The sequence below is a fragment of the Ambystoma mexicanum genome, chromosome 1q (genome assembly GCF_040938575.1).
Source record: "Ambystoma mexicanum isolate Mex_15411 chromosome 1q, UKY_AmexF1_1, whole genome shotgun sequence".
NCBI lineage: Eukaryota > Metazoa > Chordata > Amphibia > Caudata > Ambystomatidae > Ambystoma > Ambystoma mexicanum.
The window spans coordinates 671,474,929-671,501,286 of NC_090922.1; the positions used below are offsets into that span (position 1 = coordinate 671,474,929).

The 26,358-nt window shown below is 44.1% G+C and overlaps 1 protein-coding gene across 1 annotated transcript in view; it reads right to left on the bottom strand.

Annotated features, from left to right (window-relative positions):
- Positions 1-26,358, bottom strand: part of CNN3 (calponin 3) — a 280,459-nt gene that overhangs the window by 144,100 nt on the left and 110,001 nt on the right. The window contains exons 2-3 of the mRNA XM_069641272.1: positions 20,871-20,992; positions 20,088-20,157 (exon numbers count right to left, since the gene is read on the bottom strand). Of these exons, the coding sequence (XP_069497373.1) occupies positions 20,088-20,157; positions 20,871-20,992 (192 nt within the window). The remainder of the gene's footprint in view (positions 1-20,087; positions 20,158-20,870; positions 20,993-26,358) is intronic.

Consider the following 26,358-nt stretch of genomic DNA (forward strand, 5'->3'; position numbering starts at 1 on the left):
GCTGGGGGTCTCCAAGGGAGAGGGAATTGGCACATTTCTGAGAATTCACCCTAACTGTTACCTCCCCCCCCAAAGAAAAAATAAAATCAAACAGCCAACCCATGAAATCAGTTGCATACTGCAATGTCAATGACACCAGTCTGCCCATTTGAAATCCAAGGTTCTGTAATGGGCAATTTCAAAATGGCGTGGAGATGGAATTTAAACCCAGCTTTCTGTTCCCAAGTTTGGCAAGCAGAGGAGACATGGCCCATCTAACGATGTGCAAGTGAAGCACACAAAGTCATGGATAAGCTTTAACGCACCCCCATACAGTTGTAAAACAAAGCATGGGCAGCAATGTTACCTCTAATTTGTTTGGGCTGTGTGCGCCAAAAAAAATAGTTGTGTGCGGGCTGTTTCAGTCATGTGCCCAACTGAGTGATGCACTGCCAGACAGGTGGTCGGCTACTCGGGGGCGCCAGCCCAGCACCCACCAGTGAGCAAGTGCTTGCTTAGTGATCCGATTCCACAGTGTACAAGCAAGGAATGCGAATTTGCAGCACGACAAGCTTTACGTCAAGGGACATTTGGGTGCTCTATTCGTCCTAAGACTTTAGTTCATCTCAAATTGTGTCCCTTTTACATCTCTAAACATTAGCAAGATCTTTTGTTTTATGTGGGTTGGTACAAGATTAGAGGTGATCTAGTGGAACACAGATTCTGCCTCACAAATTAATATTAGTAGCACCTACTGCATTCTCAGTTCACTAAATGTATGGAAAGGAAATGCTTTTTATTGGTTTAATGAAATAAGCAATACATGAACATGATTAATGACAAAGACTTAATAGAAGGGGGGTATGGATGGACACTGGACAGTTAAACACTGAATCGTGTAATGTCAGATTGTCCTGGTCCGGACGTTAACCCAAACGACAGTCTCAGAAAGTCTGCCAAGAAAAGGGTGACTACTTGACTACTACTAGTAGTAGTACAGCATCATAGGGGGACTCTTAGTGTTGTGCAACCAAATCATAGTTCCAACAAGAGGCAACACTAACAAGGAAGGGTTTAGTATATTCAGAAAACACATGGTTTGATATTATGTGTTCATATAAACACCTAAACATTTCTAGCCGCCTAGGTCACTATCAAGCAGGGTACAGTTCTGTCCCACACAATTCGGGTTTGGGTTTGCTGAACTACCTCCATATAATAACCCTTTACTGCTCTACAGTAAAATTATGTTTCTCCCGAATGGGCACGACGACGATGCGATGCCATGCCACTAACAGTCCCCAACAAGTGTGCAGATGCGAATAGCACACATTTGCATGCAATGCAAGGCTGCCTGCACACATCAGTGCAGCAGTGGTGAAGGGTGTGGCTAGTACTGTGGGTAGCAGTGGTGCAGCGGCCATTGAGCAGACTGGGCTTCAGCCCCTCCACATGCCCTGAAATTATGGCTTGTGTGTCTGTTGACTTGATCTGGGTCAACTACAGAGCCGTGGCAGGACAGGAAACAGACAATAAACAGTGCTTGGTTCTGCTCTTTTAACAAAGGGCAACCAATTATGTAAAGCGTTTCATTGTTAGCAGCTGCTTTTGCATGCATACATTTTTAGGCAACTGAAATGGTGATGGGGTGTTACCGTTAGTACTTGCATGTCAGGGGAGTGATTAGCAGGGCATCAGGACAGGGGGACAGCTCATTCTGAAAGCAGTACTTAAATGTTACAAGCTCAAGTCTGAAACGCACATTTAAGTTGCATTAGAATAGTCTGATAACTAAGAATATGAAAATAAATTATCAACCTCCTTACAATCAGCTGTCTCACTTGCCAAGCCCGCTAAATGCCCATTCACTTGAATGGGCTCTCACCCCAGACCCCCGTCCAACCCTCCCCCCAAAAAAAAAATTCTTTTAAGTAAAATAATCGTCTTGGTGTCAAAAAAGGTTGAACTTGAGAGCTATGTATAACGAAGATTACAATAATTAATGTATGCGTTCCAGCATATCCCTTTGTTGACAGACAACTGGATTGTCATGGAATATCCCCCCCAGAACCAGATAACCTTTAAATGATTGCCTTAACCCTTCATATATTTAAACGGTGAATGACCAACTCAGCTTTTCAAATAGCATTGTAGTAAGCATATTACTACTTTCCTGCTGTAGATGAGAGAGTGACTGACATTCCGAGTTCCAGATTTATTGCGCAAGTCTTAGGCAGCGTACGAACGTCACAGGGGATTCAAGCTCTACTTCACGATTAACACCCCACAGACTAGCACCTCAGTGCATGCTTTACGGCGCTGTGAACGGGCACGCTCGGTAGAAAGTCTCCGTCCCCGCAGCTGGAGATGGAAGGGTCAAGGCTGGAGTGTGCGACAGGACAGTTGGTGGTTAGTGTTCTTGTGGTTATGATCTGCACCTTACTGTGCAAGAGGATTCTGGTACCACAGAAGTGACTGTTATTCTTACTTCCAGGCTGGAAGTTGCAAACACGCTGCCCCATATGGGGCTGTGTCAATGTGGCCTTACTGTAGCTTATTACGCGCCAGTCTACGCATTAGCAGTGGCTGATACACGACTATGCATTGACAAGATGTTTTACCCGATTATGCCAGTCAATACCGATGGGACTTTTCCTTCACGTCACCATGCACAGCATTTTTTGTACGTTTCCACATTCCTAGCGAGGCCTGCCGACTAAATGGGTACGGTGGGTAAGGCCAGCACTTTTTTTTTTTTTTTTTTTAAAAAGCCCATGACTGGTGTGGGGTCTTCGTGAGTCTATTCAATAGACTCCATATCGCTTAAAAAACATCCGTTAACCTTTGCAGCACACAGCATCTGATGTGCTGTGTTGCTGGGATTCCTTTGGGTTCTCCTTTTTGAGATGCTTTTCATAGCCTTACTAAGTACAGTTAGTAAGGGTAGGATACTTTGTATACTTCCTAAAACGTTATGAGAGATTAGCACACACCACCTTATGTGGATATGATAGGTTATTTATAACGCGCTTAATACCAAGAGGTTTCTAAGCACGGACCCGGGGAAATCGAACCTGTGGTGCTCCATGTCATCTTGCTTCCAAGGTGAGCACATTGCCCCTGCCTGAAACGGGGTCCCAGATACCCAGTATCCCCCTTCTCACTGCTCCAGTGACTTTTTAGTCAGACATCCCTATCGTTATGGCTGATGCCAGTGGACGTGTTCTACCAACTATTGTACTATTTTTTTACCACAGCCTGTATTCAATCCTGGTTGAGCATAATAGGGTCACCTATGTTCTAACATGGTGGCTACTTTTTTTGTCATTTCCATCATGGTTCTTAGTTAGCCCATCTACCATTCTGGGAAGGAGTGTTTTGCCTTTGGCGGGAACGCTTGGCTTCATTGCGTCAGGGCAGGAAGGAAGGGGAGGACTTATTCTCTCCCAATCCATTTGTCTGCCAGAGTGCCTCACCTAGTTCCCACTGGGGGCTGGCTGTCCAATCAGGACAGCCAGCTGCCCCTTTCTGTAAAATGCTGAGAGAGTTTGCAGAGGAGTGTGTAGGAAAATTGAATAAAAAGGTGGACCCCTGAGGTGAAAGGCAAGTCAACCACTCGATTAGAAGAATCAATGCTAAAGACCTCCAGAGACGCATGCAGGCCTTTCCAAACACTGATGCGAACATGGCTGTTCTGACCCAGTTTTCCAAACAGAGGATCTCCGAAGAGGACTACTCCTTCCCTTTGTCTCAGTGCCGTTTGGTCCCACCAGCCAAACTACAAATTGAGCCATCTCCAGAAGTGCTCTCCAGAGCTGCAGACAGCGAATACCAGGAGACATCCGACCCATTTGCAGTGCAACTTGTCAGGCAGAATCCATCCAGAATTTATGAGTGCCGCTGGAGATCACCAAAGTCCCCTATCCAGTGGGAATGACTTTAGAAGCGAAGATCAACCAGGCGAATACCGTCCTCTGTTGGAGCGGAGAAAAGAAAAAAAAAAAAAAAAAAAAAAAAAGGCGCCAAAGCCACAGACCAACCAAGGAGACTGAAGAAATGTGTGCAAAAGGTCCCCTCGAGACATGACATTCAGACTCCTTCCTTTCATCACCAGATCAAGGAATCAGGAGACCGGATCCGCAGCTGCTGCATAGAGGAGAATCCAGCTTAGATCATTTCTTCTAACCTAAGATACTGTGGGGTGAAAGGTATAACTTACTGTGAATCGATAAGTCGCTCCAGAGTGAGTGGAGTGTGTGAAGAGGTGCCCAGGGTGTCCACCCTACTTCCGATCCCAGGCTTACCAGCTTCTGTCCCTTTAGGGAGTCCTTTTGCAGGATCCCCTCGTTGATATCGCCAAGTAACTTATCCTGGAGACAAAGTATCCTGAGGAGCTTTTGCTGTTCTACTACTAAAGACTTTGGATCCACTCCTACACTGACTTTCATATAGGGTTTGGACTTTTAAAGTGTTTGTTAGCCTGAAAAATGTGTGGAGAACGTTAAGCTCTGCTGCTGTGTGATTAACCAACCTTTTTCCTTTTGAAAGGACCATCTGGTGTGGTTTTGCTCAATACAATTACCGTATATATGTTAACACGAGTGCGCGTTAGTACCGATAATACGGTAGAACTATCATTAGTGTCAAACTAAGTAACCGCTAGCAACTATTATTGAAGCAGCAACTATTATTGAAGCAATGGCCTTAAGTATTATGAATTCCTATGTGTGCTGGTTAGTGAATTAATATTTTCTTGTAAATATAATAATTGGAGCATATTATGGTTAAGTATTTCTTTGGACTATTGCATTTATTGGGCTCAATGCACTTGCCTACAGCTCACAGCTTTCTCCTATGATGAGCCTGGCTGCTCTGCCCCTCTACCAAGATCTTTTGGGTAGTACGGACTTCTACTAAGAGTTGGGGACCTGTATGCCAAGGGATAGTTTTATGTAGTCTTGCTTAAAGTGGGCTTTAGGACAACTCCACTGTAAGCCGATATTACAATGGTCGAGAACAGATTCTGTGGGCCCAAATATATTCAAGTGAGCTACCAGATGCCACAAGGCGCCGGCAACAGATCTGGCATATGACAAAAGAAACCAGTATATGGCCTCTCACACAGCAGATGGGTCTAGATTCAGGGTTACATATCGACGAAACAAGATTTCCCTTTGCTTGGAATCACCAAGATTATTTTCACAGAGCACAATAGTGTTATTACAGTTCCCCTTTCTTTGCCAAGAAGTTTGGTCCTTTCCCAAAATTGCACTGTCTTTCCGTTGACATGCAAAACACCATAAATTATCCTGCTTTGTTGTAGTTTTTCCACAGAGGCTCAGACATACAGCACATTCCTTCAAGATGCAAGTGATTCAACGCAATGGCCTGAATCCTTGGGGGGGGGGGGGGGGGGGAGAAAAGAAAACTGAGGCTAGTGATGGAACTTTCCATTTCACCTCTCCACCAGTGCAGGAAACGGGGAGGAACATTTATCGGGATCCCCTGAGGTCGGAAGGGGCCCTGTGTGGTGAGGGAAAGCTGGGCATGGAGTCCTAGCTGACAAATCAGAGGCTAGTAAGAACCGGATTAACACAACAGATTACTTGAGATTTGCAGAATTTACTGTTTTGTCTTTAACCCAGACATTGAAGAACACCGAAATAAAACTTTAGGGCACTCTGGAGCAGCCATCATCAGGTGGGTTTCACACCCAACTCTTATGCCCGTAACCCCCCCCCCCCCACCCGTCTACCTGCATGATCATTCTGCAAGAGGGGTATCACAACCGAATCCCCGTAAGCCACTTGCCCCCAGCCTGCCATTTACTCCCTCTTCCCTGCTGCATTGGATCAATCCTGCTCCGCCCCTTGCGATTAATCCCAGCCCCCTCATACTTCACAGCGATCTGTTCCCATGTCCCTTAACTTCCTTTTGCTTCAGGCTGCTGCAGGCCTGCAGTATTCAGTCATGTAGGCAGTGTGTCGAGGGTGGTCTTTTTATAGGGCGGCCCAGCAACCGAGGGCTAACGACTAGATGCCAAAATAAAACGAATCTGACAATACATTTGAGAAATAAAAGTAAGCTTCTTGCTTTATTTTCAAATCTTGAATGAAGCCTACAGTTTATGAGTATGAAGATTAATTTAAGCAAACAAAAAAATAGCCTCTGAACCTAGGAAGAAAACGTGCAAGAAAAAGCAACCCCTCTTCTAGTTATGGTATGGATCATGCATGGTACTTCATGCATCCCTCCCATTTTTTATGGCCCACCATTTGCACCTATGAAGACAATAGTTGCAAATAGTTACACTGATGCTGCGCCTGCAACCATTCATTCTTCACAGTATGTGATGTGATTACATTCAACACAAGCAACAACAACAAAAACAAGCCAGAGCTGAGCTATTTTGAGCTCGGAATCAGACCAAACAGCTGATCACTGCAAGTGAAGTGTATTAAAGTGGCCCAACAATGTGGTGTTGTCAGGTATTTGGGATCCGCGGAGACATTTGCCGGATTCCAAATCTACGAAAAGGTGTCCCAATTGCAGCAAGACTCTTCATGCTATGGCAATCTAAATGTATGCACATAAATCAAGGTTTTGGTTGTATAAATACAAATTCATATGGCCATTAGCCATCTGTGCATTTAGTTTTAAGTCCCTTTCGTATTGTTCTTGTGTGTGTCAAAGTGTTGTGTTTTAGGAGGTCAACTAGGTCCTATTGAGGCGCCCATCACTTATGCCTAGTATAGCAAATTTGAAGACTCCCAAAACTTCAGCAATATTCTCGTTGGGCGTTGTGTAGGAGTAGTTATAGATAATGCTTTTAGTCCCAGCAGCTCCATTTCTGTCCAGAAAATAAAGCAAATGTCCTGCAGCAATCCAGCAAGCGGTAGCTTGGGAAATGAGGTCCTTACTACACAGAGGACCACAATGAGACCAAGTACCTTGCATGTACTGCATGTGCATCTGCTGTATTGGATGCAAGCTAAGAATCTGGAATGTTCCATGAAAGTCTGAATAATGTTGCCCAGACAGCCACCCCTGCTTACCAGTTAGTTCATATACCACTGTTCTACCCAAAACTAAATTTTTCCGGAATAAGGAAATTTTTTATTTCCTTATTCCGGAACAATTTTTATTGTGTTATGCTTTTTAATAAAAGACGTCACCTTATGAACAAAGCATAAACATTAAAATCAGTTAGTTACTAATCTCCGATCATTAGGCCATTACAGTAAAACTATTCATTTTTTGTGAAATGTTCTAAATTGTTCAGCATAAAATCCATCTATGATAATCAAAGTCACAATTGCTGCGAATTAGCTTCAAAATCTGCTCCTGCAGCAAGTCAAACAAGGCAATCAAAAATCTATAGAAAGCCACTACGAGACACACTTGTGCCCTCCATGAAACGAGACCACAGTGACAGGCCAGCAAGCTAAAAATTCCTATAGGATATCGATGCAAGTGAGTAAGCTTTAAAGAGGAAGTTTAAGAACAACGCAAGATGTTTTAATGATTTCAGCATCTCCTGGCACGCAATCTACAAATGCATTCAGAAGCATTGAGGGCTAGTCCAGGTCTCAGTCTAAAATTGGAAGCAAGTTTAACTTAACACAATGACATAGCTCTAGCTCTACAGCTGGTAAATAAACATACAACTAGGATGATTCTCTTCTAGGAATGATTTGTGCATAATCTTTACACATTTGATATGAACCCAAGCGATCAGTAGTTCTCTGCCAGTCAAAGAGTTTTTTCCTGGTGATCAATGGACTAAGACCTGGTGAAAGTAGTACATCAGGCAGTGAGCCTTTGGCGAAGGATACCTGGCAGGAGAGTATACCAGGGAATCTTCAAAGCCCAGAACGGGATTTCTGGAAGGGGAGTACACCAGGTAATCCATCTAGAGCAGGGGTCGCCAAATGGTCAATCGAGAGCAACCAGTAGCTTACATGAGCCTTTGAAGTCACTTGCGCTCGACATTCAGAAGAGGAGAAGATTATTGACACTTTAATGCAAGAAAGTGCTCTGATCAATCACAGGACTGCAAATCTCTATAGCACATAGGAGTCCTGTGATCGTCCAGAGCAAGTTGCTTGCTCAAAGCTGTGCCCTTATTTGCCATGGTGGTTCCCATTGTGCTCTGTGGTAAGCCCAGGCTCTCTACTTTAAATCACCATGTTGCACACTGCCAGAATATCTTTTCCCAGTCAGGTTGGAGCTGCACGGGGGAACGCCATTGGAAGACAAGGAGAGGCTCAAGTCAAGCTGATACTTCAGGTAAGGTCGGGGAGGTGGATGGTGATTATTATTTATTTTTTCCACCAAGCTACTGCAAGCCCTCCTTCTTTCACATGCACACAGCCGTTTGCAATGTGGGAGGAGGGGCGGGCAGCTCGGTGGCAACTGAGTCCATGTTGCACTTGAGAAACAAGCCCAGGGCGAGAGACGTGGAGCCATCATACTTAATGTCTATGCTTCCTCCAGGGCTCATATTTAGTCATACAAGTTAATTTACTTGCAGCCCTGCAGTTTCTAAAAGTAGCTTATATGACTGAGCCCAGGGCGAAGCAGAGACGTTAAGCACGATGGCTCCATGTAAGGGAGAATTATCATCTGTGCTAATTCTCTTCAACGGTCGAGACCCCCAGCTCTTTTGCTTTACTTGGGACTTTAATTTTTTTAAACTCTGGATTGATTGAGGCTTCTCACTCATGTGTTTTTATTTGGATTTTGCGTTTCCGCTATTTTTGGAGTCTGACAAATTCCATAGGCATCTGCTTTTTGTATGGTTACACACTGCACCTTCAGTGCAGTGTCAGAGAAATCCTTTCGATTTCTAACGTTTATATACGTTTCCTTGTGTGAATGACAGGTCCCAAGAATAATAAAGTGAAACTGACTTTACTTACCTTTTCTCTTTGTAGGTCCAGCACACACCATTTTATGTGGAGTGCTGGGGGTTACCTAGTAACCCCTTATCCTACATTCGCATATAACATTTTTATGTTATCCTCACTACTTTAAGTGGCTGGTGGCAGTGGTTTACTTTTTTCTACCATTGTGCTTTTCTATCACAGGCTGAACCCTCTGCTGCAGTGCAGCACCCTTGGGTGACCATTTTGTCAAAACGGCCTCGTCTTCGCCATTTTCTGTTTGTGGGTCTTTCTTGTGCGTTGACCGGCTTAAGTCCTTTGTCGGGCTTCAGCCCTGAAGCCTGCCCCTGGCTCCAGTGTGTCTGGAAGGAAAGGATGTGAGGGAGCCTCCCGAGACGCCCCCTGTCCTTGGTCTCTAGGAATGCCTGAATGCAACTAGTCCCGATTGGCTGGCTAGCTGGCTGGCCTTCCAGGAGAGCCACCCTGCTGTATGGCCGACAGCCTAGGCTGTGCATGAATGGGAGAAACCTGCTTAAAGGGTGAGGCTTTTGGTACTACAGGCAGAGTCAACCACTGGGAGAAACACCCGACGAAGAAACTGAGCAAAGCTTGCTGCAACCTCCAGGACCTTTGAATTGCCCGGTGAAGCCCTGCTGCTTTGCTGAAACTCGATAGAAGCTCTGGATGGAACGACATCTCCCCTTGGGTTAGTGGGACCTTACCCAGAGACAAACTCCACTGGACCACTAGCCCAGACTTGCTGTTGCTTCGGTAGCCCAATGCCAGGGGTCGACTATCGGTAGTCGAGTGAAACATCTTCAGCATTAACACATCTGGCTTGAAGCCCTAAGAACCTCCCAAGGACGCTCCAGATGCAGGACCTCCACATCCAGAGTCACCTCACCCATATCCATGATCAGCATTGGTGCAGTTTGGCAAGCGCTGAAACCATGAAGTGCCACTGAACCGAGAAGAGCCCGCAGCTGCTGACTACCTCAAAGGACCGCCGCAGGAGTCCTCCAGATGACCTCGCTCTTGGCCCCATGGTCTGCACTGCTGTAGCAAGACAGAATCCAGCTGGACCACTCTAACCAGAGGTACCGTTTGGGGTACTTACCTGTCTGTAGCTGCGCTTTTCTCATTTGGGAATTGCATTGGCTTACGTTCTTTTTGAGTCAATTCCAACTCTCTTCTCACAGGCTTGCTTGTGACCCTACAACGGATTTTTCAACAATCTCAACTTTGTGCAAGACTTTTGATCCAAGAAGTGCATCAGCTCCATAGACTGTCCCAAATGCCTTTGGCTTTCCTGTGGCGATGTTCATAGTAATTATAGATGTTCCTTACCTGCGCCAACCCAGACCTTTTTGCGTTACTGGTGGATTATTTTTCATTAAACCTCAGTAAGTGGGAACCTTTTTCCACACTCAGTCTTTTACTCTTTTTATTAGTCATTTATTTAGACTATCCATAGTGCCTTACATCTATCCTCTGACATCTTTTGGCACATACTGCCTATTGTTGCTGTGTTGACCTTTGGGCAACCCCTAACTTTCTCTGGCTAAGCTTGAGATAACTACAGTTCCCAGGGGTAGAAAGGATATTTGGATCCTTTTACATTTTATTTGGTGAAACCAGCACACCCCACCTTATCTGGGGAGATCCAGTTTTAGTGTGAAAGGGTATACATTTTAACAGTGACAAGCTTGCCTTTAATGACTGGTGGCAGCAATCTACTAACTTGGTGCACCTTTAACGCAGGCTGTGTTCACAGCTGCAGTAAGGGCACACAAAAGTGCTCATTTTACCAAAATGAGCCCTGTGTTTTCTCACCATTTAATGTTTCTGGTCCTTCCTTTGTGTGATTTTTATCTTCGCCAGAGTCCAAAACCTAAAGCCCTTGGTCTTCCCCCTTGTCTGAATGGGGCAAATCCCAGGGGGGGGGGGGCAGGGGGCGGCTTGCTGTTCTGATGACTGCCCCTTGTTGTAAAATGCAGGGAGGGAATGCAGAAGTTGTGCTGTAGTTCCCGTTAAATACTCTGAACCTGGAGACAAGTCGACCACTGGAACCAAAACCAAAGAGGATGACGAAGGAAACGTGACAGACAATTTCCAGCGAATGGAGAGCCTGCTGTGTAAACAGAGCCTGCTGTAGCATTTCCCGTCAAATGACCTGGGGACTCCAAAAACGACATCCTACAGCCAGAGCCTGGTGAGACCCACTAGACTCAAGACCTGCATTTTGAGCCACCCAAACGCCGCACTGCGACCTTGCGAGGCAGCAATACCCCAATATGCTGGGAACTGGACCAATTGTGCAGTGCGCAATCTTCCCAATTCCGCAGAAGATTCGTGGGCATCCTGCTGGATCTTCAGAAACACAAATCAAGTGCGAAAAGTCCCCTCACCAGAGTGCTGGAACGTTGCAATGACGAGAATCTGACCAGCGATATTTCGTCTTCTACTGTGCTCCTGAAAAGGTGCCAAATCCACAGAGCCATAGCCAGCCACGAGGAAAACCTTTCTTAGAGCCTTCCCTGCTGCCAAGTCTCTTCCAAGGTCCTCTTTTCAGTCCCCATGACAAGGAATCCACCAACCAGGCTTTGGCTGCAGATCCTGATGTCCTCCTGCTGCAAAATCTGTGCTGAAGTACTGTGCTGGCTTGGGTATTAACTTACCTCGAGTCTCTTGTGATTCCTGTGTAGTTTTGGGGTGTTTTCTGTTGATTGGGAGGCCTGTCACCCAGTCCCACTGCTGGAATAATCCTAGTGTGTCTTCTGTGAAGACCCTGGACCTTCAACTAAGTAAAATACTCGCCTCTTTGTTCTTACTTAGGAATTCTGACTTTTGCTACTTAAGAACCTATCCCGACACTGTCTGTTAGATACTAGACCCTAGTGACACCCTTCCTTCCATCACTGAGAACACTCATGCTCCAAGAATAAGGGAAAGCCTTTTAAGGGATTGGGCCTTTTGCCTACTGAAGATTTTGGTTGGTAACTAACTCTGAGAGTGAACAGTTAAGTTCTGACTTGGCTTGAATGTGTTGCACTATTCTGAAAAGTATATATAAGATTAAGTTACTCACCTGTGAATTGGTTGTGCCACCTGTTGGTTTCAGTTTATTATTCCGGTTAGGATAATTGTATGAGCGTCCCTCCCCCCCCACCCCCAACTGAGTCTTGCTGTCACCTGACTTGCGGTTAACCTGTCCAGAATAAGTCTGCATTAGGTTTTACCTACCTAGAATAACCTGGAGTCATTTATAAAGAACAACACTGGGTTTTGCTTTCCTTTTTAGACAGACAATAACTTTCAGTTTTATACCCAACACAAGTTGCGAATAGGTCCTTGAAAAAGAATGGGTTTTAATTACCTTGAGTTAGCTGTGTGCCATCCTAAAATAAGTTACAAGAGTTACTGCTTACCTCAATCTGTTTCACTCATCACCTGTAATTGAATAGTACATCGTTTCTCACCTAATATAACTGTCATCACAAAACTAGTTATAGGTTTTTACTGTACCTAGAATAAGTTCCAGTATTCAAAAAACGTATATTGCCCAGTTGACTTATGTGATTTGCTGAGCATCACAGTACAACTGTTCGGGTCTACTGCCCTTGTATTACTGAATGTAATCATTGGTTTTACTCCCGAAGAATAGGTGTGTCCTATACTGAATGCGTTGGTTTGACTTCCCTAGAACCAGTTGGTGTTCCAAATAAGGTTATACGTTTTGGTGCATGTACCTTCAAGCATTGTTTTTTTTTAATGTGTTTATTACTTTGAAGGTACTTACCCCAAGACTTAAATTGGCCTAATTGTTTTTAAAATGAATACTTCTCGTTGTCAGTGTTTCTATTGATTCATTTGTGTGTTCTAGATTATTTGTACCAGTCTACAGCCCTCTCTCCCTCCCAAGATAAGCCTGGCTTCTCAGTCTACGCTACCATGAACAGCTTTATACTAAGAGTCAAGTCCTTTAATGTCCCAGTTTTTTCTGAAGCTCTAACTTAAACAAAAGCATTCAACATCCTGGCTCCCGGAAGACTCTAATCCATTGACTTTATAGGTGCTTGTTGTATACCGTTACCGCTGGGAAAAGCTTCTATAGATTTCATTTGAAGATTTAGCATGTACTGAGAAACTGTCTAACATGTTTCCTTTCTACAACCTCAGAATCTGCAAAGTTTACTCGTGTGCTATATATTGCCGTTACTGTCCTTGGTATTGAATTCCATCAAGGTGTAGGAATTGTGCAAGAAGCATATCCAAAGATTATCCACCAACTTGTTTTGATTTTGAAAAGTAATTTTAAAGTCCATTAACATTGTTACAACGAATTGCCTTTTTAAAGAAAGCGCATTTAAAAATTGATGTTTAACTATTTATAACCGAAATCTTGCATGCAATGGTTACTTGACTAGCTGCATTTACGCTCACATTTAACCCTCTTAAGATAGGTCTGGCTGCTCAGTCACACTACCAACGTGTGTAGTACAGACATCAAAAGTGGGTTACCTAATAGCAAGCAGCCAAGTGTTGTGTAGTCTCACACAGTGGGACTACACCAATTCTTACCTAGCACTCCACATCTGTTTCGCCCTGGGTTCGTTTTATGTCACAGCAGCTACATTTAGAAACAGCAGGGCTCTGGGGAGAAAGTCCTGCTAATTTGCCAAGCCTGGCAGGCTAAAACAGTGTTTGTATGGAAAAACAGTCATACGGCCACTGTTTCAGCCATACACTTAAATTAGCAGGGCTTGCGCCCCAGAGCCCCGTCATTCCTAATGCGTCTCCTGCTCCTCAGGGTCAGGCCGTAAAAAGGCACCAATAGAAAAGTGGCACAGTTGCAAATGGCTGTCCATTCCTTTTGTGACACCGTTTTAATAGTACCCAAGAATATATTTTCAGAAACGCTGGTCAAAACTACTAGCCACATAGTGAAGCAACTCATTCAACTGGCCCACTTCGACCCAAAAAAAAAAGAAAACTGGCTCACAGCAGCATTTTGCGTTCTTTGGTTCAACCATGGGCCTATTGCCTTATAGGCCAGTCCGAGCCTGCTGCTCCTGTAAGTGAAAATGAGCCCAGGATGAAGCAATGAGCCCAGGATGAAGCAAAGACATTAAGTATGATAGCTAAATGTCTCCGCTTCATCCTAGGATCATTTTCATTGTCAGTACCTGCATACATTGTTGGCAATTTTCAGGAACCAATGAAAAAGTGGCCCGCATTTGCAAATGGAAACTCATTCCTTTTCCGACAGACTGTAGTACCAGAGGGGGACGTTTTGGATAAAAAGGGATACACATTAGGCATTTTAAAGAATATTTATCCAGTAGCAATAATCAAAACAATTGGCTGCATGGTGAAGTAACTTATCAAACTGGCCCACACTATAATTTTGTGTTTGTGGTTCGGGCATTGTCCTATAGGCCTGAGCTGGAGTGTCATTTTGCCACTGTGGATATTCTGCATGTTTGTCACCAAAAACGTGGAAAAAAAGTGGGTGCTGTACTTTTAATTCACTTGGCATAACAGGGCTTCTGACCCCCGCCCTCCCACCCCTCCCCCCCAGCCCCACTCACCCCCTCCTATTGCTGGGCTGAGATTTAGTGAAGTGTTAGCAGGGATCTTGCAAAATTAGCAGGTGCTGCTCAATTAACAGCGGGAAGGCTGCTTCATCAATATGGCAACTGAAGCTTAATTACATGGTCAGCCCAAAGTGCTTTGGCAGGCGCAGAAGTAGTGAGGGGAAAGGCAGACTTCCAAAAGTAGAAAGCTGAGGAAAGACAGCTCAGTAGATTAGGGGACTGTTGCCAAATTGTCATGTTTAGACGTGCCTGTAAATACTTTGGCTTTTTTTCCACTATTTTTGCTGCTTGTTGTGCTCCAAAATGGCTTGCTTTTGGGATGGGGATGGCCCCCATTGCTTCCCTCAGTGTGGGAATGTCTGCCCATTTACCCAAATAAAACGTGATGCCCATGCTGGGAGTAATTGGCAGGGTAGGGAGGTAGGAGATGGCTAATTTTCACAATAGTCCTTAAGTGTGGCTTCAGATGTGAAGGGACTACTTGCAACATTGAACAGTTACTAGAATAATCTCATTAGAATACAGGCTTGCATGCCCTTACATTGAGGCAGATTTATTGATTTAAAGGACAAGGTGTCTTCTCATGCGCCTGTTCATGGCCCCATGCTGTCACCTACAATTGCTTTAGTGTTGCACGGGCCCTCATGTACTCCCATATCACTTGATTTGACAGGCAGATCCTCTCACCATCCATTCACGATATCAGATTCTTGTATAGAGGACCGACAGAAAAATTGATAGCAGGGCTAACATTTTCTGCTACAACCTATTTTGACTTTAGGACAGTCAACAAAGTAAGCTTTGACCTTCATTATCCTTTGCTGAATTCTGTGACTTGGCATGCATGCCACAAAGTTAATATTTGCAGGAATCGTCAATGTGCCAAAATGGCACTGGTTTTCATTTTTTTGACCAAGCAGAACTTGTGCACTCATTTTTACAACCATAATAACACATTGAAATCCTCCTCAGATTACAGTGCGTGTGCAGCCCCAAAAGAAACTTACCAACTACACTAGTTGAAATCATGGATGCAGAAGTAGGCGGACCATCCAACTAAAGGCAAAAAGATGTATCATTTCCATCAAGAGTGGGAGACCGATTTCTTTTTAGTTACTTTTCCATATTGCAACCCAGAATGCCAGCAAGCTATGAGGGAGCAGCTATGTTGCACTTCTAGGCCAGCTTTTGCATACCAGCATGGGAAGAAACCACATTTAAGATGCACAAAATTAACCACAAAAACAAGTTGAGATTACAGTCTGCCTTACCCAAAGTGCTGTACCATGACGAGCAGTTGGAATAGACTTGCAGATTGATTATGGGTTATAGATCCAGTGTGATGAATGGCCAATGATTTAACTGCTCAGGGGATAGCAACACAGCGCTACCTTAGCAAAGATATGTTCGCAAACATTCCTCTCCCCAAAATAAAAAAAATATATTTTTTATCCCTCCCAATCTCTGTCCAAATCATACAGACAGTTTAAATTACTGGTAAGGTTGATTTGCAGGAATTAAACACTTAATCCCACTTCTGCTTGTATAAGCAACAGTTTTCTGAAGGTCTAAAGTGGTGAATGACAACTCATTACAGCATAATGTTCAAAGAACTGGACTATATTTCCCCAATCAGGGATCAACTTTGCCATAAGCAATTATTTGGAAAAGCTATAAAAATTAAAAAGCATAGGTGCCAAAATGCAACTCGTATGTACCACTATGAGCAGGGAAGGAGTTGGAGGTTTGCCGATCGGCCCCAATATGGACATCCACCCTCGAGTCTTGGAGCATTTCCAACAGAGCACGCCCAGTTTCTCCCAAGGAGTTGGTCTATGGAATGCTAATGTTCCGAGAGAAGTTAAACAATTTTTACATACCAAATTACCTCCTTGCAGTCCTATATCGCTAGTTCTCACTAGAGAGGATCAGTTGGAATTAAGAACCGGTCTGCTGCAAAACTCAATTCGTAAAATAGGAAATCAAGCAATCCACAAATTCGGATTGATACAACAGTTTGCTTTTACAGGATTAGAACATCGGCCTAAAAAAAAAAAATATATATATATATCTGATACAATCTTAGTTTTCAGGAGGCAGAAGTGAGTAGGGACCATCTCTTTTAGTTATTACACACAGACTAAAGCATCGGAGCACAAGCTTAAAAGGCCACCATAAAGCATTAATATGGACACAAATAAAACGCAATACAGTCTTTTACTCCACCAGACCAGCTTCAAACTTCTACTGGAACATGCTTACACAGTAGTTCAGGTAGAGAACAAATCTCCAGCAGTGAAGACATCCCACTACAATCTCGTAGAGGCAAGCTAGATAAAGTAATTTCAAGTCTCGAGGTATAGTTACAAAGCCCCCCAACCAATCACAGAACTTCTATTTTTCAGTAAGGAACATTCAAACGATTGAGCGTGCGGAGACAGCGCGCTACATACACACATCTCTACAATCTGCTTTTGAATGCACATCCGTTATTAAAGAGCAGATCAGAGGTGCACGGCTTTTAGAGCATCAGTGGATAAAATGGCCCAGAGCTAGTGTGCATGTTGGTACCAGCATAATACGCCCCCCCCCCCCCATCTTCTACCATCATGGGGGTTCTTAAGGAATAGTAGAACACATTTACACAATTTTATTTCGTGTCCATTTAAAATAAAAGTTAAAAGCACTGCTTAATAAAGCAGCAGCAGATGTTCCCACTCAATGGCAAAGCTGGGGAACGGAGGGCTGGGAGCACCGCAAGTGCAAAAGTCACCAACATACTGACCTGCACATGGAAAATCCAGGAAAAGATTCAATAGGAGGCAACCACTGTAGAGTAGAGTTTATAGTCAACATTCGCTCTAGTCCTACCGCTTGTAGGGCACAGACCATCATAGGAAGCAAGAGCAGGCCGTTAATTTTTATTTAAAGAATTGCCAAGAGGAGTGCTAGAGAAGCGAGCAGGAAAGAAGATTGAACCCCTCAATAAAATAAAGTTAAGAAATGAAGATAAAAAAAAAACTATATTCACTTCAAGTACACCAAGTTTAATTCCTCCAAGTGGATCCAGAATGTGTGTGCTTTGTATAGCACTATGAAAAACTAGAAGGGGTAGAAGGAGGCGGACAATATTTTCCATTACATTTAAGGCTGTAACAATAAAGCACTGGGCTAAGGGGCAGTGGAAAAAAACTGCAGTAGAATACTTTTGATAGGTGCAACTAAATGGTTGGGGAGAACAGGACACCCCATATCCAAGGGAGGCTTTAGTTCTTGCTTAAGCCTAAGCGGTTGGGTTTGTATGAATATAGCTATAGAGTGGTACTTGCTGCCATCTGGCCTTGACAAATGTGTCAGATGCACTATGGTGCAGTAACATTCAGAAGGCCCCATTAGATAAAATAGCTCACCTACAATCTAAAATCAATGCGAAAAAATCCCTGTTACTCGCTGACCCGGACTACAAACAACTCCCTAACAAGTCACCCACCTTCAAGTCAACTTGCAAACCATTCAGTTCCTCACCCCTCTCAATTTGTGAAGTAGAAAACATTAGGAAACTCAAACCATCAGATTGCCAAGGCGACGCCTGCCCTGCCCCGATCATCAAAGCAGCAGCACATGACCTGGCACCATTTTTTTATCAATGCCTCCTTCAAATCCGGAGTAGTGCCCGATAACAAAAGACGCTTGGGTCATTCCTCTACTCAAAAAACCAACTCTTGACCCAGCCAAGCCATCTAACTATAGGCGGATAACAACTGTACCCTTCTTATTAAAAATACTGGATAGAGCAGCTTACCTGCAAATACAGGCTTTTCTAGAATCGAACAATCTCTTGGGACTAAGGCAATCAGGCTTCCGACCCAGACATGGCACGCAAACTGCATTAATAGATCTACCTACCCAGATCCAAATCCTAAAAGACAACGGTAAACTTGCACTCCTCTTACTGCTTGATCTGTCAGCAGCTTTTCCTTTGGTCAACCACCAAACATTGTCACCACTTGAAAACTGCAGCACACTTTTCAGACGCAGCCACTGCCTGGATCAGTTCCTTCTTGACGAACAGACCATGAGGGTCATCTCTCCCACTGACTCAGCTGAACCTTCACCGGTACCTTGTGGGGTCCCGCAAGGCTCGTGTGTCCCCGACGCTCTATAATTATTTACAAAGCCCCTCTTCGATATCCTTGACTATCTGGGTGTCACGTATACTAATTATGCGGACAACACCCAGATACTCTATCTCGGGTGACTATGCAACGGACAGCAAAACCCTCAATGAAATCTACTCAGTAATCCAAGCATGGATGGCACATCATGGACCTCGTCTCAATGACGAAAAAACAGTTGATCATCCTTGGTACTCGCACTAAACTAAAAAATCTAAACACTGCAATCCTATCCCCGTTTCAAACACAAAAACCCTTGGTATCTACATTAAACCACCTTATCCTTCTCCAAACAAACTAATGCAGTAGCATCATCAGCCGCTTACACCTCCAAATTGATGTAGGCCGTTCACCTCCACACCCAATTGCATTACTCTTGCTAGAGCGTTAGTCTTGTCCAAAATAGACTATTAGAATGCCCTTTATTTAGGCACTAACCACAAAAATATCAACAAACTACAAGTAATTCAAAATAATGCCATCAGGGCAGCTCTCAACATCCCTAAAAAGTTGCATATTTGAGACTAGACGTACTCTACACTGGCCCCCAGTAGAGCACAGAATATCCCTCAAAACATTGACCCTCACACAAAGCCAGGGCCAACCTTGCACCAGCCTACCTCACCAACCAACTCAGACCACATACATCATCAAGACCACTCAGAGCAGCTCAAGCAAACACCATGTCCATACCGAGATTCAAACGCCATACCTCGGGTGGAGCTAGCTTCCCTGTACAAGCATCAAAATTATGGAACACACTCCCCGCGCTCCTTAGGTCAGAACTCTCCTTTAACCTATTCAAACGCAACACGAAGCTTTGGCTTCACGACATTGACACAATGACAGCCTAAACTTCCCAGATGCTTGAACGACTGACTGCCTACTGTACGTATTGTAAATAATTTATTTTATACTATATTTTATCGGCAGCCTCCATTGCCTTCCACATGAACATTGCAACATGTATGTATGTATGTATCTGTAATACTAATGTCAGTACTTATCTGTATCCGTAACCATTGTAACCTTTGTTTACCGCATTCAAATGTAACTAACCAGATCTAAACTTATGCGCCCGTATGCCCCCGGCTGCGCTTTATAAATAAAACAAACACCCGCAGTAGCAAGAAGAGCCACCGCTTAAAAATGCCACACCAATTCAACAGAATCAAATCTCACATGCACATCGGAACATTGTACAGTTTGCTGTGCTGGCCTAAAAGTAGATCTTAACCAGCCGCATTGTTAGTGGGCATCAAATTACACAGGAGAATTCCCCCCCCACCTCATGCTGGAGCTGAAACATATGCCTGCCATAGATTACTTGTTCCTGAAGTAAAAGAAACACTGCTATACAACTAGTTTCAACAATCTAGAATAGTTTTTTAAACTTTACATACATGTTGGTATTAAAAGTGTAAATCTTCATAAAGGAAAGCTAAACTTACCTGATGCCAGTTTTGTTTGGACACAGTGTTTATTTTCTTTATAGACCCAGGCTGAAGATGATTTATAAGGCTATCAAAGAAAAGAAATTGAATAATAAGTTGGACTCAATTTACAGGAACATTGCTTCAATGATTTGGACATAGAACCAAATTAGTTTGCACTAGTGGGCTTGGCAATTACTGCATAGCACAGAACATTCTAGGCAAAAGTGCAAGTCTTGCACCGACTCTCAGATTCAACAACATTCTAAGGCAGCCTCACGAAAGGGGGCACCCAGGATAAACCAGAATTCAGAGACGACCACCACCACATCTGTGCATATACTCCGTTCCTCCACAAAGATGGCACTCACGTAGAATGAAGTCAGATCTATGATATTATTTCAGAGGTAGAAATGCATGCATTATACCAGTTAAACTGTCAAAGAGCAAGAATGTCTAAAGGACAAGAATGTCTAAAGGACAACAGTGACTCTAAAAAGGCTAATTAGCAGTTTTGAATACTACGATGCTTACATACAACTACCTAGAACAAGGTCAGACAAATTTAGCAACGATGGTGAATTTATATGCAAAGCAATGAGCGACTACGAAAAAGGATCGGCGAATTCAGCTACTAAAACCACAAACTAACAGGAAGCTTTTAAGAGGTGAATAAACCGAACATTAATCACTTGCTGTGATATGCCACACTGTACAGATACAAAATAATGAACATCCATGTTATTTGGATGATCATAAAATTACATGTTCAATAACGGCACATGAAGATTGAAAACCTACGTGCAAAGAATCACACCATCTTTTAAGCCCAGTTGGAAATTCTCCCCGATGGCAATGCCAGTAACTTCCTCAATCCACATGCGCAGGTCCTCCTCTATCTGCTGGTCATATTTCAAGGCAATCTAGAAGAAAGTAAAGACAAGTTGATTTACTTTTGTACATTCCACATGCAAATCAAGCATGAACCATTTAGATCATATACTCGGCAGGCTACCACTGCTCTTGAGAGGATGACCATCCCCAGATCTTTTAAAACCTTGGGCTTCAAAGGGACTAAATTTGACATGGAGACCCAAAACTCAGAAGTCTTTCATTGAGCAACTGAAGCAAAGTGACTTGTAAAATCCCAGGAGAGCCAGTTTGCGGTCCCTGGTTAAATGGTATCATAGGGTAACCCCAGCCCCTCAGTTGCAGGATAAGTCCGCTTCTTAGGTTACCATGATCAGTGGTCACATTAGGTTACCAGGTTTTGCTAGATTGTGGCTTCGGAAAATGTGTATGGCCTCTCTGCATGAAGGTCACTGTAGGCTATTGAAGGAAAATATCCCATTAATTTTCCTATGCTAGATATTTACTTTTAGTGCCCAAGGGAAGGAACACCCACCTATATCCCCCGACCCGGTTAGACTATCATGAAAGCCTAGGTGTGAACAGCTTTTTATGAATGGGAAGCACTTAATACTGTGCTGCTCCGGCACCTCCCTGGGTTCACGTTCCCAATAGAGAAGGCATTGAAAACAAATACACTTGTGCGTTTCACAATCACTGAATTAAAAAAAAAAATGTTTACTACTTTGCTAGGGAATGAAAGCATGGCCAAGAGGATTGCGATACATTGAGTCAGAGTGATGCGATGTAATCCTGGGCCATATGCTACATGGAACAGAAGCTTCAAAGGCCAGGACTCCCAAACAGCGGTTCATCCACTTTAAACTAGTGAAACATTTTGCAGTGAACTGTGCAGGGACAGATGAAAACCACTTCATATACTTGCAGGCAAGGTGGCAACGAACACTCATCTTCGAATCAGAGTTGGAACCACGGATGGAAACAAATTACAAAGGAAAGACCACGGCAATCTGATCAACAAGATAACACTAATGCAAACGTTCTTAGACTGTAGTAGTTTGAGTGCAGAAAAGCGAGAATGAAAAAAGAAGCCCGCCATATGCAAGCACATAAAACTGGAAGCTGAAAAGTCTGGCCAAGAGCCATTGTGCTGAATGCATTATGCATTGGTTGCTTACCTGGCAGCAAAAGAACATTGAAAAACCATGGCAATAACATGGGATGATGCGACTTGGGAGTCGCAAGGAAACTAGTTGTCCCACTCGAGGGCCTGAAACAATGCCCCTCCTCATTAATATTCATGAGCTATATTTGCATACAATGATTTTACAGGTATGCAAAGTTGTTCTCATGATTTATCAATGCGAGCCACCTGGACCACAACCCTCAGGATTGCTCAGAGCCAGAGGTTGCAGACTCCTGCTCTGAAGGCTATATGCCGAGGACACCTCCGATGATGTGGAACATTCTACATGGATTTTAGTTCCCTTCCCAGCAATACTCTTCAAGACGATTTTAAAATTGCTTCTACGTCATAATTAGGCGACACTTTTTCCTTCTGCAATGTGATGTGATAAATAAGAAGATTGCGTTTAGTAGCTCACAGTGCACACCCAATCTGGAGACCAACATACCAGAAGACGGACATGCAAAGACCAGGCGTGTACAACAGTCGCAGAATAGTTGCAGAAGCTACGAGAGCCTCAAACTTGGCAAAGCAGGAGCTGGATGTGTGTAGGGATGGGGTTGGGATGATGTAGAAAGACAACTCAACCCGCATTACCGCCCCATACTACACTGCCCATGCCAAGAGGGAATCAGTCAGCTTTAATGGGCCCCACCCCTAAACAGGAACTAAAGCTACCAAACTTCTTTCGGCCAACCTTCATTTTTTTTTCTCAACTTTTAGTTTTGCTTTCCCCATCAGAAACATAGGCTTCCCTGCGTCACCAGCATAAACATTACATTGGATTCAGTGGTTGTGGAATTTGTTCTGTGCCGTTTCCAAAGGATCAGCCCGCAATGGGCAAACAAAAAACCTTGACTGAAATATAGAATAGGTGTCCAAGATTCAGACTCCGTTTACAGGGTTAGAGGGCAGCCCAAGCAGACTTTTGCTACAGCAGCACTCCTTAAAACTGAAGACTTTAAAACGCACGCGATATTGCCTTGCCCAGAAAATCACGCCAGGTGTTCTTTCCCCATTTGGGAACATGAAAGCATCTCGGCCATCTGGTCCTCCGTCCAGAGGCAGAACTTATATTCTAAATAAGTTTCAAATATCGTAGCCCAATTGCCATTATTGTTGCAGATGGATGGCAGCCTGGTGGCAACAGTGGTCTCTGCTGGCACAAGCCAGCCAGACTAGTGAGTGGAATAGGGACAATATGAAGTGCTCTGGTTACCCGGTTACCCAGCGGGTTGAACAGGAACGGAGAGCCAACCAGCAATATACATTTGCTGTTGAAAATAAGAGGGTGTTCAGTAACACAATATGGTGCTTAACGTTTGCAAAGAAAACGTATGTTAAAATAAAACATTTTAAAAGTTACAAATAAAAAGTTGATTTTCAAACCATGCCCTGTGCATCTACACAGAAGCTAAAATGAATCCATTTTAGCTTCAGTTTACAGGAACATGGCGTTTGGTTTGACTAAAGCAATTGCAATGTACAGGATAAAATGAATACACAGGGATCAATATTCTGGAGTGGAAAAGGACCTCAGTGTCCAATTGAAGCGATCACGTTGGGACAAACTGCCAGGTATGCCAGAGAGCCACTAGGAGTTTGCGGACTCTCGGAAGGCTCACAACTTTCTCCGCCCAACGGAGGACTCCCGTCAACGGCACGTTCAAACTGTGGTTTATTACACACAAAACCAACAGGGATCAGCACAGGCACAGGAGAAATCCATGCACGTTTCAACTTCTCCTGGCTCGCAGTCTGGTTGATACAAAATTACTGCTGAGATTTCTTGGGCCTTTCTCCAATCAGCCCTCCTAATTAGGTGCTAAGTAGGCTACTACCTATAGAGGACACTATACAGGTTATTCTACTGGCCCTTGCATGTCAGTGACTTGGGGATGGACCTGGCAAGCCACCCATCTATAACAATGTTGCAGTGTGGTGGGCTTACCATTGGTTCTGGCCCATTGTTACCCACCCCTGGGATACATAACTGGTTGGCTAGAGCCGACGTCCTCAGGCCTGGGATCCGCAAAGATTCTCAGCTCTTGGTGTAACTTCAAGGTAATAAGAATGACTATGTGGCTGCATAGTAACGTGTGTGCACCTTAGCAGAGACGTTGCTGGGGGGGGGGGGCTAAGAGGGGCTATAGCCCCGGATCTTTTGGTTGTAGCCACGGTTAGAAGCTCCGGGGTTACAACCTAAACAGCCCCAAAATTAGTATAGCCCAGGATCTTTTACAGATCTGTAGCATATTTGTTGCAGTCTTCTGTCTGTTAGACTGATCGGCTCACTTTCCCAGCACTGGTCACTGTCCATTGTCTACTTCGGCCAGGTTACGTGTTCCGAGACCACGAATTTGAGCTGTGCAGCTCTGAATTAGGAGGAATTATGTGTATTTATTGCAGCTGGTGCCTTTGTTGTCTAGGGAATGGAATGTCATCTTTATCTTGTGGCCTTGGCTGTGGGTCCTGACTCATAAGTCGGGCTCTGTCCAGCCTGAATTTTGCCTATTTTGGCTCTGAGGTCTGCTGTAATTTTCCTAAACCATTATAATGCGGTTTCTACAGTTGCCATGCTAAACTACATTCCCCATAGGTTAGTCATGCTTGGTTCAGTCACGTCCCATAGGTGCTCCATATGGTTATTCGCATGCAAGCATCTGCAAGCCTTACTCAGGATCTCTTGCTTCTTGCTGTTTCTGCATTGCTGCGTTTAGCTAATGGCAAAGCATCGACAGAATGTATACGTGCCAGTCCTCCAACTATAGAACTGTACGCTCATGTTATGCATGTATTCGAGTGTGCGTATGTCCCAGAGTGTGGCTGGCACACGTGCTTCATTTCTAACACGGCTAAGTCGAGTTGTCTCCAACAACGTCAGCAATCATGGCTTTTTGGTGCGCTTAGTCCAGACTGTCAATGGAGGTGTTTTTTGGTCATAGCCTGGGGCTCCTTGTCCACGCTGGGGTAAATTTGTACTGCACCTGGTCTGTAGGGCTTTTTGAGGGTGTATGGCTGGCTGAGGAGGGGGGGGGGGGGGGGGGTGTTAAGCAGAATCATATGCAGTGCCCTTAGGGACCACTGCACACAATTGAGACTAAAGTGGTAGTACAATTTCACCTTTGGTGCAAGCCTGTACTACACAGTAAAGTGGTAGCAATGGCTGAGCAGCCAGACTTCTCTCAAGTGCAAATGATCAGTAATAGAGATTACACAAAGGACTACAATTACTGTGACTTAAAAACTGACTCAAGGTTTCTGGTTAAAAAATATAAGTACATTAATTTTTAAACCATCTGTTCACAAAACACTTCTCTTCTATTAAATAGAACCACACTTTAAATATACTACACACAACCAATTCCACTTGTGCATATCAATTCAAGGCAAGTACATTTAGATTTAACAGACCTGGTGATGCGAAACAAAGATGTTACCGTGGGTTAATACGTGATCACTTGGTCTTGAATGAAAAGCGTACCCGCAGGAAGAAATGTAACCAAAGTCAAACACACTTAGCACATAGAATAAGAGAATAGTGGATGCAAAAAAAAAATCATAGGCAAGACAATAGGATCAGATGACGTGTTCTAAGAGGCAGATAAAGTCAATAGGCCTGCGCCAGTGTCAAATGGAGCAGGGGCTCTGTTGTCGAGGATCACATGGTTAGAACAGTACAAGATTAACGTTGCCAGGAGTACTGGATATTGTCAAAGGGAGGCAAAAGTTATAAGACAAAAGAAAGGACAAGCCTTCGGAAAGGAAAAGGGTTCACCCCCGATTCCTCAAGATCGGACGGAGAGAACCACCAAATGGACACAGTACCTTATTCATATGAAGAAAGCTGGTGCTACGGCAGTTGTTCCTGGTAGTTACTGCAGACTCACGGTTCCTCTGAAGCTTCAGTTGTGGGGACAAGGACGACATCTGGAGCGATCTGCGCTACCCAGGGAGAAAGCCAGCAGCAAAGCAACGGTGAATAAAAAGGTGCGCTCCTTTAAAACCAGAGAGGGCCCTTCTGATGGCTATCTGGACCACTACAGCTCCGGGCAGCGATTTCGACCCAGAAGAGGATTCTCTGGTTGTAGAAGGTGAGCTGGATAATCCCACCAGGCTCAAGGGAAGACGGCTCCGGACTGGATCCTCTGTCGTTGAAGGGTAGATAGCTCAGGACTGCAGGAAGGGCTTCACCAGGATTCGGGAGTCGCAGCAGCCGTCTTCTCCGCTTCT